Source organism: Echinops telfairi, unplaced genomic scaffold, assembly GCF_000313985.2.
Source record: "Echinops telfairi isolate 266 unplaced genomic scaffold, ASM31398v2 ScPeMD7_9;HRSCAF=40, whole genome shotgun sequence".
Taxonomy (NCBI): Eukaryota; Metazoa; Chordata; class Mammalia; order Afrosoricida; family Tenrecidae; genus Echinops; species Echinops telfairi.
In genome coordinates this window covers 14,438,488-14,456,277 of record NW_022103906.1, presented here as the reverse complement: position 1 = coordinate 14,456,277, position 17,790 = coordinate 14,438,488, and the positions used below count along the sequence as shown (strand labels likewise).

General features: G+C 42.0%; 1 protein-coding gene across 4 annotated transcripts in view; it reads left to right on the top strand.

Moving 5' to 3' along the window:
* The window catches only part of MSRA (methionine sulfoxide reductase A), a 569,740-nt gene that overhangs the window by 255,513 nt on the left and 296,437 nt on the right, over positions 1-17,790 (top strand). For all 4 annotated transcript variants that reach the window (XM_004707633.2, XM_045286763.1, XM_045286765.1 and 1 more), the window contains exon 3: positions 2,886-3,005. In XM_004707633.2, coding sequence (XP_004707690.1) covers positions 2,886-3,005 — 120 coding nt within the window. The remainder of the gene's footprint in view (positions 1-2,885; positions 3,006-17,790) is intronic.

The following is a 17,790-nucleotide window of genomic DNA, read 5'->3' as shown; positions in this document are numbered from 1 at the left end:
AAGTCAGAAGAGCTAGATGGTGCCCAGCTATCACTACTGACAGCTCTCAAAGGGGTTCTCATGTGAAACGGGTCACATTAGGAGGTCTTAGACAGAGTGGAAGAAATATTTGGAACAAAACACAAAATCATAAAAAAGATTAGACTTACTGGTCTGCTGGGTCAGACTGATAGAACACCCAAGACTGTGGACCCTAGTTACCCTTCAGGTCTGGAATTGAACTCACCCCAAGGCTCCATTTTCAGTCAAATAATGAACTGAAAAACCAAACTTACCGTCATCCAATTGGTTTTGACTCATAGCGACCCTATAGGACAGGGTAGCACTATTTCTGAGGTTGTTAAAAATCTTATAAATCTTGATAAGAGCACAAAGCTTCCTCTCTCCCATGGAGCAGCTGGTGGGTTCAAACTGTTGACCTTGTGGTCCGCAGTCCAACATGTAGCCTACAATGCCAGTGGGTTCCGCAGTGAACAATGACACTTGGGAGCGCTATGTGCTCCTTAGGATAATCAATCATAATCATCTGTCATCATTCTTTTATTGTAGGGAAGGCAATAGAGCAAAATGAACAGTGAATCCTTTTCCAGATACTTCAGGACACCTAATTTTCATAGATAATAATATTGGTTCTCTTCACTAGATGTAAACAATTCATTTATAAACAGGTTATCTAGTGTGTAATCAAATAATGCATACGCTTACATTATTAAAACCTTTTTGCTTTCCTTTTTTAAAATGTGTGCATTTTCCATTTTCAAGGTAATTTGACCCTATTGCAGAAAGGTTTGAAAATTAAAATGTTTTTTTTCTATATTCCTACCACCCTAACACAACCAGCGTTATAATTTTAGCACGTCTTTCTGGTTTTTGTTTGTATGAACATTTTTGTTACATGTAAGTGGGCTTTTCTTTGTTTTGTTTCAGGGACTACCATATACATATATCCATTTTGTACCAGTATCGCAACAGTAATTATTTTCACTGCATTAAAATTTACCATTTAGCTCTATTGTAAGTTTTAACTGTTCACCTGTTTTTAGTTAGTAATTTCTTCTCACATTTTAGCCAGTTGAAGGAATAGTTTTATAATGTATAACTTTATGCACATTGAATTTTGGTTATGGTTATTGCTCTTAATTTTAAAAACAGTGTATTAACCATGTCAGAAATTTTAGTAAGCTGTGAAATTTTGGATGGAGCAAAACTTATGATTTTAGGGAGAAGAAGCTTATATTAACTTACCAACTATTATTCCACTCGAGATTTTATCTCTTCATAAATGAATAACATAAAATCATATAAAACTTGAGTGAGGTAGTAATTTTGTTTACATCTGAAGATTGGCCACAGAATAATTACTGTCCTGGACAGTTTAGAAACTTATGGTAGAAATCAGAGATTTTTTTTAATTGAGGGCCCCTGAGGACCTAAAAACACCGTGAAATGGAATGCAACATGTTTGATGTTTCTCAGTCTGTGTATTCTCGTGAGGTGAGTATCAGCAGAGAGTCAAAGGAATCCAATAGTTAGTGGTGTATATACATTATCTACTAGTTGAATGGAGTGCTACTGTTGTGAGGCTTTTGATTGTTGTTGTTGTTTCATCTTCCTTTCCTTTTCCTCTCTCTTTTATGATATGCAGTCATAGAACTGTGAAAAATGTTTCTGTCTGTGCAGTGAACATCACGTTGTAGAACAACTGACAAAACTTTAAAAACCAGAAAGCGTGCATGTGAAATTGCTCATTGGAAATACTGCCTCAATCTGTTTTGATTTGGGGATTTTCCCCATTAAAGTAAATAATTTAATGCTTACTGGTTAAAATTTTTCTTTGTTAAAATGTTTTTCAAAAAGCATGACCAGGAAGCTAGTCATTATCCAAATATCTACTATTAATACGAGCTAACAGGTTCTGGCAAATCCTTAATGAAGTGAGTGTGGAAATTACTCAGAAAATACTGTTATTTACTATATACTTATAATTTAATGCTCTCATTGCTTTATTAAGATATATATTAATTTGGTAGGCCTGGTTCTGCCATTGTCAATGACTATTATTGTTAGTTTTGCCTTATCACCTATTCCCATTGTTTGTGTAAGTGTCGAGTCCCTTAAGTGTTTAATCTGAACAAGTCAGGCGAATCCCCTGTGACTATAGACTGGGGATGTGAATAGCCTTGCTAACATATGGAGTGCATTGGAAAGTGGATCATGCATGGGAGATGTATTTAGGTTAAAATTTAACACCTTATCATTTGATCTCCCCTTTGACCCATTTTAAAGGTGTTCTCATTTGTAATATTTTCTGCTTTCTTCTTTATTGAGGTTTTTCTCTTTTTAATTTTGTTATTGTTGTTATATTTTTTGTGTCTTTGTTTTTGTATATTTTTCAGTATATGAAATCCAGGATGGGTCGATCTATAGAGACAGTAACTGGATTCATGGCAGGGGAGGCTGAGGGAGAATGGGAAGCTAATATGAGGAGTACAAGGAAGAAGAAAATGTTTTAAAATTTATTGTGGTAATATTTGTACATCTCTTCTTGATATAATTTAACTATTGAATTGTATGATATATGGAATAAATCTGTGTTTTTTAGAAATACTGAATTGTCATTATACCAGCTTATTCAGAAGGGTACAGATTTACTACCTGCACCAAAGACTTTCTAAAATTTTTGTGCATCTAAAGCAAAGAGATACTATATGCAAATCACCTATAATAAAATCATTTTGAATGTTATCATGCTCTCCTTTAAAAGATAAATTTTAGTCCTTATTGATTAGTGAGTGACAGCAACACTTTCTCCTTCCGTGGCACCAGTCTTCTAAGGTTGTTGGTTTTGGCCAAAGATTAACCAGTGTCTTTTGTTTTCCTCATAGGAATGGGCTGTTTTTGGGGCGCTGAAAGGAAATTCTGGATCCTGAAAGGGGTATACTCCACTCAAGTTGGCTATGCAGGGGGCTATACCTCCAATCCTACTTATCAAGAAGTCTGCTCAGGTAGGAAGACTGTGCTGGCTCATGTTCTTAGAACAAGTGAGCACTTGGCCCTGTTGGCCGGTGACAGGGTCCTGACAATGGAAATATATCTTTTTTGTGTTTCCTTAGTCTTCCCATTCATATACGTATACTTGCTGATCTCTCATTATATAGTCTCAGAAAATTATAAAATGTCTATAGAATGTGCCATTTAGAATATACTTAAGACTATGGTTCAAACATTATTAGTGTATGTATTGGTGGGTCAGCAGCTTCAGCTGGGCGCAGCTTGGCAGTTCTGTTGGTCTGGAGTGGGCTCAAGTGGTTACAATCAATTGGTGAGTTGCCAGGAGGGTGGTTGGCATAGGATGGCTTCAATCACATGCCCGGGAATTGACCTCCGTGGTTACCTAGCAGTGTAGGTCTTTACGCATTGGGCTGTGAACCACGTGATCAGTCGTTTGAATCCAGCACCCACTCCTCTTGAGAACGATGTGGCTTTCTGCTCCCATAAGGATTTATCGTCGTGTCAGAAACCTTAAACAGATCCCTTCGGAAGCATCGACTCCATGGAAGGGGACTCGACCTTTCTGCTGGGTTGGTTTGTGCTGGCTGGGGTCACAGGGCTGACTAAGTCTGTGACTTCAGCAGGTTAGCGTGGGGTAATTCACCTTGTGGCGGTTGCAGATAGCTGAAGAACACCAAGAGAGGACAAGCCCTATTCTGTTAGCCAACTCCAAGTCTTATTTACTCTTATTCCTTTGGGAAAAGCAAGTCACATGGTTTAGTCCCAAGCCAGGGTGGAATGGTGCCCCCAAAGCATGGATTCACCTCTATCACACAGGAAGGTGTGAAGAAATTGAGAATCGGTTTTTCAATAACCAAAAAGTCAACAGCTCAGATCCACCAGCTGCTCCATGGGAGAAAGATGTGGCCGTCTGCGCCCTTACAGATTTCCGAGCGTGGACGCTTCCTGGGCAGTTCTGGCCCGCCATGGAGCATCAGCATGAGTCAGATTGATTCAATGGCCATGGACAATGAATTCGTATTTCAGGAACCTACCACCTGGGCCACACATGTCACATACTAGACATGGGTTTTGGAGGGGAAAACTTTAAAAGTCATGCTACAATGTGGAGGTTGGCAAACTATGGCCTGCAAGCCAAATCCAGCTGCTGTCTCTTTGTGTAAATAACGTTTTATTAAAACACAGCAATGAGCATTCGTTCATGCTGTTTCTAGTCGCAGTCATGCTACAATGACAGAGTGCAGCGGTTGTGACAGAGACCAGGGGGTCTGTAACATCTAAAGCATGAGAGGAAGTAAAAAAATGTATATTGCTTTTAGGGGTTCGGTTCATGTATGCACAAATGCATCCCTAACAATCATGTTTCAACACGTCTCTTCAACCAGTGGATGATTGTAGAAAAGTTCTCTCAGCTGTAGGTTTATCTTCGTCTCCTTACCTGACTCACTGCTGTTCAGAGTAGATTCGGACTGACAGTGGCTCTATAGGTCGGGGTAGGGTTGCCCCTGTTGGGATTCTGAGACTGTCAATCTTTTCCGTGTAGAAAGCCTCATCTCTCTTCTGTGGAGTGGCTGGTGGTTTTGCAGTTAGTAGCTCAAAGTATACCCTACTACAGCACAAAAAGATACTTTTTGTGCAATGAAAAAAACTACTTTTAGGAGGGTTAATATAAATATTTTAATGAAACTCAAGAGGACATTTCCTTAAATGATTGAAACTTCTCAATAAGTTTTCAGGAATACCACTTCACCCAGAAGCACAGTTTTTAGATTGATTAAGTCAGGAAGACTTCAAAGATGAGCCCAGGATGGGAACACCAAAAATTGTGAAGAAACTGTTGTTGAAATCTAGAAACAAGTGGATGAAAATTGTAGAATTGCCATTTGTGTGAGGCCAGGTTGACTAGAGAAACAAATGCAGTGACACTCGTATATGTGTAAGAAAGAACTGTATATCAAGAAGCTTTATGTATCAGGAAAACAGCCCCGCCCAGCCCCGTCCAACTCAAGTCTGCAAATTCAAGATTAATCCCTAAGTCCTTCTTCAGACTCACAAAGCCGCGTGCAATGACGCAGGAAGATCACAGGCTGGTGGGTGCAGAGTGTAGAGCCAATGGCAGTGGGAACGTCTCAGGACTCTTGCAGGGTTCGGAGTGGCTCACTGGCATGAAAGTGAAGGGAGAGAGAGAGAAAGGGCCCTCCTACAGAGAGCCATCTTTCACAACTCCAAAGGAGGTCATCAAGCTGCGACCTGATTGGCAGGCTAAAGACCACTCATATCTTCTTATAGGTGCCATGTTGGCACCAAAAATCCAGCTATCACACTACTAATGCCATAGCTATTGAAACGATCTCATATGGTCTGGCATTTTCAATGGTAAATGAGTATCTTGACCTTAGCAAGCTTTCGGACAGATGGGTGCCCCAAAAATAAGCCCGGCGATCAGCACACTCAAGAGCTTATCTTTCCATCAGTCTTCTAAGCAATATGCCAGTGAATGAGGACAGTTTGATGGAATGAGTCAGAATAGAGCTTCAGTCTTGGACTTACAAACTGTAACTTCTAAGATGATCTGCTGAGACGGTTTAATTCAAAGCAGAGCTATCAGCTGTGAAGTTTATAGAGACTGGATTTGGGGATCCCCAGGGGGTAATCTTCATAGATTTTCTCAAAGGACATAGGATAATCATTGAGGCTCATAATCAAGGATGGTAAGAAAATTGGACCTATGTTGGTGAGAAAAAGCCAAGAAAGTATGCCAAGGAATTTTTCCCAACCACTGAGATGTACCACCTTCTCAATCTCTAGCATAGGAAGGGCTGTCCTATGAGAATTTCGCTGAGAAACCCCATCGTCTATAATCCAAAGCCCCGATTTTTCCTCTTAAGACTTCTTTTTGTTTCTCACAGAATTATCAAAAGGCACATGGTTTGAGCCCCTCAAGGACACCATAATTGCCATGTTTCAGTGGCATAAATTTGAGAGCTCATAATTCTTCAGGGAAGGTTTAGAGATAGAAACACCCACCACCTTCATAAAAAGCATAGACATAGATGGAGAATATGCTGAGAAGTAATAGATTCACATTTTGTTATTTTTGTGTAATATGATTTGATATGACTGTATAGCAACACTTTAAAATATTTTATTTATTTTTAAGTTTTAATAAATCATTTTATTGAGGACTCTTATAGCTCTCATAACAATCCATACATCAATTGTATTGAGCACATTTGTACATATGTTGCCATCATCATTTCCAAAACATTTTCTTTCTACTTCGGTCCTTGGTACCATCTCCTCTGTTTTTACCCTCCCTCTCTCACCCTCTCACCCTCATGAATAATTTATAAGTTATTTTCATATTTTACACTGTTCGCTGTCTCCCTTCACCCACATTTTTGTTGTTTCTTCCCCCCCCCCTGAGTGTGTGTACGTCGATCAGTGCAATCAGTTCCACTTTTCTCCCCCTTCTCCCCCCACCTTCACCCTACCTTTGTGGCATCTCTACTCTCATTATTGGTTCTGAGGGATTTATCTGTCCTGGATTCTGTGAAGAGAGCTCTTATCTGTACCAGTGTACATGCTCTGGTCTAGCCGGATTTATAAGATAGAACTGGGGTCATGATAGTTGGGGTTGGGGAGGGAAGCATTAAAGTACTAGAGGAATGTGTGTTCTGTCAGTGCTATACTGCACCCTGCCTGGCTAATCCCTTCCTGTGACCCTTCTGTGAGTGGATGTCCAATGTCTACAGATGGGCTTTGGTTCTCCACTCCGACCCCCTCATTTGTGTTGAAATGGTTGTTTGGTTTGGGTCTTCTGATGCCTGATACCTGATTTCACTGACACCTCGTGATCATAGGGGCTGATGGGCTTCTTCCATGTGGGCTTTCTTGCATCCTTGCTAGATGGTCACTTGTTTACCTTCAAGCCTTTAAGACTCCAGATGCTATATCTTGTAATAGCCGGGCACCATCAGCGATCTTCACCACTTTAGCTTATGCACCCATTTGTCTTCAGCAATTGTGTTGGAAAAGTGAGCATCACAGAATGCCAGGTTATCAGAACAAAGTGTTCTTGTGGTGAGGGGGGACTTAAGTAGAGGCCTAATGTCTGTCTGCTACCTTAATACTTAACCTATAAATATATATCTATTAATATATTTACATATGTACATGCCTATGTTTATACCTTTATAAATGTCTTTTGCCTTTAAGTTCTTTCCTCTATTTCCTTTTACTTTTCCTCCTGTCCCACTATCATGTTCAACCCTCATTCAGCTCCCTGTACTTTCTCTCAGCTACATTGCTCGAACCCCACCAGGCATTCTATGCCCTCCTTGCCTTTGATTTTAGATCTCTTGTTCTCTTGTCCCTGGATTTGTTGGCTCCTGTTGGTCCAGTTGTTTTCTCCTCAGGATAGTTTATCCTGTCTATCTTATATAGATAGACATTTGAAAAAAAAAAAAAACAGAAAGAAAAAGGGAAAAAAATAGCCAATTAATACAATGAATAGTACCAGGTCTGTCTGCTGGCTCTTATGAATGTTTTCCGATAGGGTCTGATGCAGTGCCAAGCCCTGTCCCTGCCCCCACAGTCTGAAGTCTATTTTCAAAATTCCTTGTGGACTTGGTGCTTTGCTCCCCTTGTTTCTCTGTTGTACTCGCTTCCTGTTACACCCTGGTGTGTATGTGTGTTGCCTGGTCAGACTGGGCAAAATTCTTGCACTGTTTCCAGTGCTACACACCCCTCTCCCCTGCCCCTCCAGCCACCCGCCCCACTCCCACACACACATAGCCCTGTAGGTCACTAAGGGGATGCCATTTCTTGTGGTAAGGCCAACCCAAAATTGGCTGCTCCTAGCAGGAATGTCATCCTTAAAACTTGGTGGGCTAGGACACTGGCCACTCTCTCTCTCTCCCTTTTGCTCTTAGTTTACTCCCATGTGGTCTGGGAAGACGTGTTACTCTCCCTGGGCTGCATCTTCAGTGTTGTCCTCTGTAGTGCATTCTTCTGGGCAGGGGGCATGGTCGATGTAGCTGGGATTGGGGCCAGCCACAGATCTCTCTGTTAGTTCATTCCTTCATGCTGGTATGTTGCGAATTATAGCTCAAACACCTTCTGGATTTATTTTTTCATTCTAGCCCTCAGGGACTTCCTTCCTGCTAGCTAGCTCAGGTAGCATAAAAAAAATATTTTAACCATATCTAAATGTAGGCATATTTAAAATATGTTTTAAATACTTTCCCCCCCAAAATGGATGTCAGACTCTTATTTGAAACTTGCTCTTAAATTTAGAGGTAATCCAGTAAATGAAAGAAATGATGAAATAAAAGCTCAACTGAACATCTCTAAAGTCAGCTCAAGAAAGTATCATGAAGTGTTGTGATGAAATGTACAAGGATCTGGTGTGAGAAAACCAAAAGAGAGCATGCTCAGCCCGTCTCAAGCTGAAAGAACTGTGGGAAAATCGAGGCTCGAATTGTAATAAAGAAGGATTCTATGGAAAAATATGTATTAGATGATGCAGGAGGCATCAAAAGAAGATGGACGGAATACACAGAGACACTGTACCAAAAAGAATTGGTTGACATTCAACAATTTAAAGATATAGCATATGATCAAGAATTGATGTTACTGAAGGAAGAAGTCCAAACTACATCGAAGGCATTGATAAAAAGTCACACTCCAAGAGTTGACAACCAATTAAAATAGTTCCAAAAAAAACCTGGATGCAGCACTGGAATTCACTACTTTATACCAAGAAATTTGGAAGACAGCTATCTGGCCAACTGATTAGAAGAGATACATATTTGTACCCATGCCCGCCCCCTCCAAAAGAGACAATAAAACAGTGACCCAACAAAATGTATAAATTATCGAAAAATATCTTTGCTATCACATGCAAGTAACATTTTGCCGAAGATAATTTAACAATGGCTGCACTACGTTTTCAAGGAGCTACTTGAAATTCAAGCTGGATCAGAAGAGAACATGGAACAAGGTGTATTATTGCTAACATCAGATGGATCGTGGTTGAAAGCAGAAAATATCAGCAAGATGTTTACTTGTGTTTCATTGACATTGAAAGATGTTCAATTGTGTGGATCTTAACAAACTCTGGATAGCGTCTGAAACCTGTAAGCAGAACAAGAGTCCTGCATGTTATAAAAACCAGGAAAGGTGTGGTAAGGGTTGTATCTTTTCATTCTACTTATTCAATCTGTATGCTGAGTAAATAATCCAAGTCATTGGGGTATTCAAAGATCAATATGGCATCAGGTTGAGGAAGACTCATGAACAATTTTCTTTTTTTTTTTTTTAACATTTATTTATTTATATATATTTTAAAAATCAATTTATTGGGGCTCATACAATTCATCACAATACATAGATCAATTGTGTAGAGCACATCTATACATTTGTTGCCCTCATCATTCCCAAAATTCGCTTGCCTCTTGGGTTCCCGGAATCAGCTCATTTTCCTTACCCCCCTCCCCCTCCTTTCCTCTGCCCCCCTCCCCCATGCACCCTTGATAATTTATAAATTATTATTATGTCATGAACAATTTTCTATATGCAGATGAAATCATTTTGCTTGCTGAAAGCCAAGAGGACTTGAAGCACTTACTGCTGAAGATCAAAGACTGTAGCTTGCAATATGTATTACACCTCAATGTAAAGAAAACCAAACTTCTCTCCATGACCAAGAGACAAAATCACAGTCAATGGAGAGAAGACCAAAGTTGTCAAGGGTTTCCTTTGTGTTGGACCCACAATCAGCACCCACAGATGCGGCAGTCTAATCCCCTGCACAAGACCTCTTCATGGTGTTAGAGAGCAAAGAAGCCACTCTGAGGACTAAGGGACACCTGACCCAAGCCATGGCGTTTTCCACTGTACAACTTGCACGTGGAAGTCGCAGAGTGAGTAAGGAAGACCGCTAAAGAGCTGGGGCATTTGAATGATGGTTCTGGTGAAGAATATTGAAATACTATGGACTGCCCGAAGGGCAAAGGAATGTCTGGGAGGAAGTACAGAAGAGTGTGCCTTTGAAGGGAGGATGGGGAGGCTTGCTCATTGCTAAGTGAAACCAGTTCCAGGAGCGTGGCGCTCTGCTTGGCAACATAGAGTGCCTTTATTTGGAAAAAGAGGAAGACCCTTGCTGTGATGCAGTGAAAGTGACTATAGAAAAAGGGGCTCAAACATAGCAATTTTAAGGATGGCGCAGGCCTGAGCAGCGTTTTCTTCTGCTGTGTCCAGAGTCTCTGAGAGTTGGAGCTGACTTGGCAGCACCGACAATGACCATAAATGTAAACCCTTTTCAAAGGAATGTTTTATTCACCATCTTAAAATGTATTAGCCCCTGCAAATTTAAAATGTCTTGATAAGGAGGTTTGATATAAATATGTGACCCATCATTTTTTCATGACACCTGGTGGCGTAGGTTATGCGTTGGGCTGCCACTTGCAAGGTCAGCAGTTTGAAACCACCAGTTGCTCCTTTGGGGAAAGATGAGGCTTTTTACTTCTGTGAAGATTACCGTCTCAGACACCGCAGGGCCAGTTCTACTCTGTCCTGCAGGGTCATTGTGAGTTGGGATGGACTTGGTGGCAGTGAGGTATTTTCTTTCTTTTTTTTTTTTTTTTTTCCCTCCCTGCCACTCACACCACTGGTCCTAAAGGGCTCATCCATCCTGGATTCCCTGTATTTTCAGTTCCTATCTGTACCAGTGTACCGGCAGTGAGGTATTTTCATTAATGGATTTAAAAATAAATAATTTATCTTTTTGGAACTAATGGTCTGAATTAGTAGGTGTGTGTGTATGTGTGTGTGTGTGTGTGCATGCACATGCGAGGTCACACCTGGGACCCTTTCAGCTCTCTGAAGTTCTGTGAATGAAGGTGGGGAAGAGTTGGAACATCGGACTTTGTGGAATAATAAACATGTTGATTTGATTGTGACAATATGAATTTAATTATAAAATGAAATTTGATCTGTGAAACAATGAAATATCACAAAAGTACATATATTCTTATTTTAATTGCCCATGGAGACAAATTGAGATATTCTGATGGTATTGCGAATATAGAACATCGAGCCAATGTCTTAATGTGTTTAATCATTTTTTGGGGGGGTGGGGGGCTTCTTTTTCAAAATTAAGCCAATCTTTATGCAGAGCTATAAATAGGGAAGTTTAGATGAACTCTAAAGATTTCCCAGGTGTTTCCTCTCAAGGAAATGGAATGGAAATGAATCCATCCCTTCCTGGAATTCTAGACATGATTTAACAGCATAGGAGAGAAAATTTGCTGAGAAAAATCTCCACATATCTATTGCTTCTAATATTGTTCTCTAGTAGCAAAATATTAATATCAATTAGAATATCTTGATTATTTGCTGATTGCTTTTATTTCAACTCCTTTCCTTAGCAATGTTATTGTTGTGTACTTTTGAGTAGATTCTGGCTCATAGGGTTTCCAAGGCCCAAATCCTTGGACCTGGGACTAGATCACCCAGGTCTTTCCTGCCTCAGAATAGTTGGAGGGTGGTGGTGGGGTGGGGTGGGGCGTTGTAGTAAAGTGCTTAACTATTGCAAGCCTAGAGCTCCTTTTTTCAACAATCACAACTAATTTTGCCATTTGTAGAAATTTTACTACACATCAGCTAGTCTAATATGCAGTTCTTTTTGCCTTTGAATTTTCCCATTTGGTCCAACAATTCCACGAGTTAGCCTAGTGTCTGTATTTACAGAGTGTGTGTTGCAGCTCAGAGAGTATAAAAGCCTTACCCAACTTCGCACAAAGCATAGATTGGAAGTTCATTTCCCTCAGCACAAACTGCATGCCCTTGACCATGCTCAGTCTCCCAACTGTCATGTTCTAGCTCTTTTCCTCTCATCTAGTCACACTTCCATCCAACTCACAATTTCTCTTTCATAACTATCCCTCGACTGTAATCTTGGATATATTGGAGTGCTTCTTAATGGTCACTAGAAGAACAATACTAAGCATGTCCTTTTTGCCTTTCTGATGTTTAGAAGAAGAGAAAAAAAAACCAAGACAAGACCCTTTTCAGGCACCATGCTTGCGAACAGCTGGTGTGTGAGAGGCCTGTAGCAATAGTGAAACACAGAAAGCACAGAGGTTGGTACAGGACCTTCTATCTGATATGAACCCTACCTGCTAAGTTCGTGGTCGCACTGGGAAGCATGGTTGTCTTGGAAACCTGTTCCTGATTGGGCATAGTTATAGAGTCTTGTCCAGACGGTGAAGGAGAGATGATTTTTCCCCCTCAGGCTTTTTGTTGTTGTTTTGATCATGAAAGAAAAAACAAAAAGGCAGAGAAGCTGTGATAGAGGAGTCCTTCTGGCCCAGAAGTTGTAGAGACTTCACCTCCCCGGGAATAGCAGGAAAGGAGAATAAGCAAGGTCCCTCACTAGCGTAATTAAGGTAACCAACTAATTATAGATTTGTCACTGAGGGGGACCAGTAATTAGTTGGTTACCTTAATTACTCTAGTAAAGTTGTGCTTTACTTTCCAAATTGCTGACACTTGGTCATTTGTGTTTGGACGTAAGTGTGCAAAACATTGAGCACAACGTGGGAATGTGTCATAAGGTCACTGTGTGCTTGCCAAGAAAGGAAACCTTAGGATCTCAATTACCCTCCATGTTCACGTTCCTTCTCTCAAAGAAGGGTATGCTGGGGCCCAAGACCTCATTTGATTTCTTGGGAGCTATGCTAGAATTACAAAGGAGGCTCCTAGGAGAGGTCATCAGAACACACAGGGCTAACCTTATCACCCCTGCTCCCAACCCACCATTGCTTTTAGGAACGACCGAGTTGACTTTTCTGCAGAGTAGAGCTGTGCTGTGGGGTCGTCTGGGTTATAACCTTTTTGGGGAGGAGCCCTGGTGGTGCAGGGCTAGGAACTGGGTGGCTAACTGCAAGTCAGCCATTTGAAACTACCCGCCACTCTGCTGGAGAAACAGGAGACTTTCTACTTCCATAAAGAATTACAGCCCACCCCACTCCCCACCTCAAATGACAGCCTTGGAAAGTCCCAAGGGTGGTTCTCCTGTTTTCTAGGGTGCTATGAGTCAGCATTCACTTGACGGCAGGGAGATTTGTTTGGGAGTGATCTTTCTGGGAGCAGACAGACAGCCAGGTCTTTGTTCTGTGGAGCTGCTGTGTAGATTCCCAACACCAACTCTTTGGTTCACAGCTGAGGGTTTAACTCATGTGCCACATGGGTGCCTTCCCAACCTATTAACCCACTAGCAGTGAGTCACTTCTGATTCTTAGGGACTTTGGTAGTTACATAATCTGGTGTCAATTTGAGGATTAAAAGCATAGGGGTGGAGTCTACCTTGTCAATCAGGATATAGCCAATGAGGCTTCTGTGTGGGCATGGCCTTCTCTTGAGGATTCTGGGAACTCCTACTTTTCCGCCTTGGAGGCTGGAGACACTCTCTCTCTTGGCTCACTCCCTGTGAGACATCCATCCCTGTGGAAAGACACATGGAAACAGGCTGATGGCAGCCAGACTTCTGGAGCCGGAGAAGCCACATGGAGACCCTGACAGGGCTGCGATGCTTACAACACCACTGGATCCACAAAACTTCCCACCCACTGGCCTGTAATCTTCCTGTATTTGATGTGATTGCTTGTGTTTCTGAGTCTGAAGAGGCCTTTATAGATTAGAATCAGGGATATGGGCTAATATCAGACTTATGAACTTGATCTGGACTGGGCTGGGATATTTTCTCAATATTCAAATGCTCTTGAATATAAAGCTCTTTCTTATACACATGAGTGTCTATGGATTTGTTTCTTTAGTCTATCCAGACTAACACAACCTATGTGGAGTTTCTGAGACTATAAGTCTTTACAGGAACAGACAGCCTCATCCCTCAGATGAGCCTAGTGAGTTTGAACTGCCAACCTCGAGGTTATCAGCTCATCCACAGGACCACCAAAGTAAACATCAGAGTTTTCATCAGCACTGTGATCCCAAACCAAGGAACCAAGGTCAACATTCGTTGTACCCACTGTGCATGAGCACACGCAAGATCATCTTCTGATGAACAAGTGGATAAGTGTCGACGTCTTTGTGAAAAAGCATGTCGCATTCCAGGGAGTGCACATTAGTGTCAGTTTGGGCATTTTTATGTGAATACTTATGGACAAGTGGTCCTGCAGCTATAACTGGAGTTGTGAGCAGGCATGTAGAAAAGATCTACGGTGTCTAATAGCAGCCTCGAGAGGAAGTGACCCCAGCACTCACGCATGATGGGAGCTGACTATGGTGCATAAGCAGATCACCCACTAATAGTCTCCTAATGGGTTCGTTGACCTGCAGGGTGAATGCCTGTGGTGAGACTTGAGCCTGATGTATGTAGAAGAGGTAAGGGGGCCCTCATTCCATAAGAATTTGGAATCGAGTGATCTGTTGAGGATCAAAGAATAAAATAAACCGGTAATGAATCAGAGCGGTGGCGGGCAGTCACTTGGGGAAAACGGCTTCCGGGTCTGTTGTGCTTTGGAATAACCTGCTGGAAAGCATTGACATAGATTTAAAAAATAATAATAACAAGCCCTCAGCTGGGTGCTGTGGGCTACAAAAGGGGTGCGACCCGCTGGCACCCTGTCCTGTACTCGGTAAGGTCAGTTTTACCAGGAGACTCACAGAACCTGGTGCCCTTAAGCTTAACATATGTAACTAACTTCTGTTGTTTTGATCCATACTCTGTAGAAGTGTCTCATCCTCTGTCTTACTGTGGAGAGTATTTAAGAAAGAAAATACAACAAGACCAGGCCAGTCAGCCTGATTCCCATTTTGAAAGTTGGTAAAATGCCATTCTCAGATGTATATCTATCTGCCTGTTATGAGTTCAGTCTGCATGGGTCATCCTTTGGATTGACTTTGGCTGAATGAAAGGGAAGGTGGGGTAGAAAGGGGGAACCGATCTACACATTACCTCCTCCCAGGGGGATGGACAACAGAAATGTGGGTGAAGGGAGACATCGGACAGTGTAAGATATGACAAAATAATAATTTATTTTGGGTTCATGAGGGAGGAGGAAGCGGGGAGCGAGGGGGAAAATGAGGAGCTGATGCCAAGGGCTCAAGTAGAAATGTTTTGAGAATGATGATGGCAACAAATGTACAAATGTGCTTGACACAATGGATGGATGGATTGTGATAAGAATTGCACGCGTCCCCAATAAAATGATTCAAAAAGAAATGATAGAAACAGACGGTTTTGTGGCCCTGGAAAGCTGAAAGCCCCAAACGCAGAGCATCGTGACTTCCCAGGGCTGTGCTGCCTCCAAGCATCTCCCTGGAGACACCCTGTTAAGGGACACGCATTCATCATTTTATACAGGTTTGTATAAAAACAGCCCAGGAAGCTTGTCTTTCTAGGATCCATCAATTAGCACTGACTCCAGAGCTCCCGGGCTGCGAAGCTTGCATCTGCCAAATGTTCCAGGTTGAATTCTGAGTCCGTCCGAGACTCGCCGTCACCAGCTCCAGCACCAGGAGCTGCCTTCGCTGGGATGCAGGGTAGCGTCTCTCACAGCCAGCGGGCCTTCATTGGGCCACTTTCGCTGTGGGATTTCCAACTCCTGTCTAAAGGACATGCTGAGAAGTAATTTAAGTCTTAGAGGCCACCAGTCTGTTCCTAAAATGATTTCCAAGGATTCACTCATTCCTTTGGTATTCTTTCAAAGCTCAGCGTTTGCCTGGCACTAGAGCAGCCGCAGGAATCAGGAATGGAATAGCTGCGAGGGGCCGCTAGGCTTCCTGGAATAAATCACATGCCCCATGTATTGGGACTAGACCCCCGTAAGATATTCTGCTGGCACTAGGGAAAGCTATTTCGGGGTATGAAGTCTTGTGGAATTCTTTCCTCTGCAGTACCATTGTGAGGATGGCCCAGGACCAGGCGGGGTGTAGTTCTGTTTTCCATTGGGTATCTGTGAGTCAGAGCCCACTTGGTGGCACCTTACAGCCACAGCATAGCCAGATGAAAGCTTGATCTTTCTATTCATTATAACGAGTTGGGCTGACCCTGGCTTCCTCTCTCTCTCTAGTGAGCGCGCACACACACTGACACAAACTCTCACTCCTCTCTCTCTCTTTCCAAGAGTTGTTATGCAAACCAACTGGTTAACTGGCATGCTGTTGCTTTACTACATTGATTTTAGAAGTAATTGAGCTATTCAAATTCCTGAATACCCTGATAGAGAATTATTCTCACATTTTATAATAACGACTGTACAGATGAAAATATGAAAAGGCATTCTGCAATGGCTAAGCATTCTGGGTTAATTTCAGTGCATTAGCCTAATACACAAATACCCCAATTCTGGCAAGAAAGGCCAGGATGTTCATTCACTGGGTGATGTCTTTTTGTATTTTGCTTACAGATGTTCAGAACAATTCCACGTTTATGAGTCTATTCAAAAGCCTTCCGAAATCTGCGCAGCCAAGTGGCGCCCAAACCAGAGGCATGGGAAGGGTGCACGGGGATTCCTCCTGAGTGAGAGTGACACGCTCACCAGCCCAAACCTGAGGCCCAGACGAGTGCCTCATCAAGACTCTCTGATGGATTTCCAGGCAACAAGTTAGACAGAGGCCCCCCACAGGAACCCGAGCACGAGGGGTAAGACAGGGAGAGGCGTCCGGTTACCTTCAGTGGGATTGCTGCGCTGGCTGAGTCTCAGTTTCTTCCTTCTTAGGAAACCCTCTGGAACAGCTCTTGTCACCCAGGGTTACATGAGTTGAAATCTACTTGACCACACCCAAGAACAACAAAAATGAAAATCTTTCGTGATTCAGGAAGTCAACAGGGAGGTAGCATTGTAAGGTGTTTGTATGAAAGTAAAACGATTTCAAATCATAAGCATTCCAGAATACTCACAATGTACTTGCGTGTTTTCTGTTAACCAAGTTCTGGGGCAGGTGAAAGGTAAAAGTGGGTCATGGAGCATGGCTTGGCGAAGGATAGCCATCATCCCGGCACAGCAAGTCTACCTGCCGCTACAAAGGAGACGGACTTGCTTGCTTCCTTCTCGGTGTTATTAACAGGCTGTACACACTCTTTTCCTCAAGTCCATGTCATTGTTTCTTTGATGCTTAAAGAGCTCTAACCAAACCTTGAATAGAAAGCACCTCAGTCTACTTTCGTAGTTCGACTTAATTTCTCAAGTGTTTGGGTGGGGGTGCACGGCTGCGTCTCTTACATGAGAGTAACAAGCCCATTCTTCTTCACAGTAGTGATGAGTTCTGTTATTAGCAGATTTTATCAAGCACTGAGAAAAAAAATTCTTTCTAAATTCCTTGCAGGCTACATTAAATCCCCTTTTAGTACATAGTCAGTCTTATTGTACTCATTTCAATGTCAGTCAAGGTAAAATACTGAATTATTGACATATCCCCTCAAATATGAGAATACTTGTCTTCAGTGCTTGCTCTAAGCAGTTTGAATGCTTTCTGTCTTCTTCTTTTAGACTTAAAATTGACCTTGAACATGTAGAGGCATCGTGAAAATGCTTGGTTCTCTCAAACCATGAGCCACTGATTGAAATGCTAACATCTTAAGAGATCGATGCTTTTGTCAACGTCTTTCTGGTTATCTTTTCAGTTAGGCAGGATTTTTTTCCTTTAAAAGAAGCACACCAGCCTATGCGATCATGAGGTGTCAAAGGGATCAGGTATAAGGCATCATCAGAACAAAAAATCTTACTATAGTGAATGATGGGGGAGTGC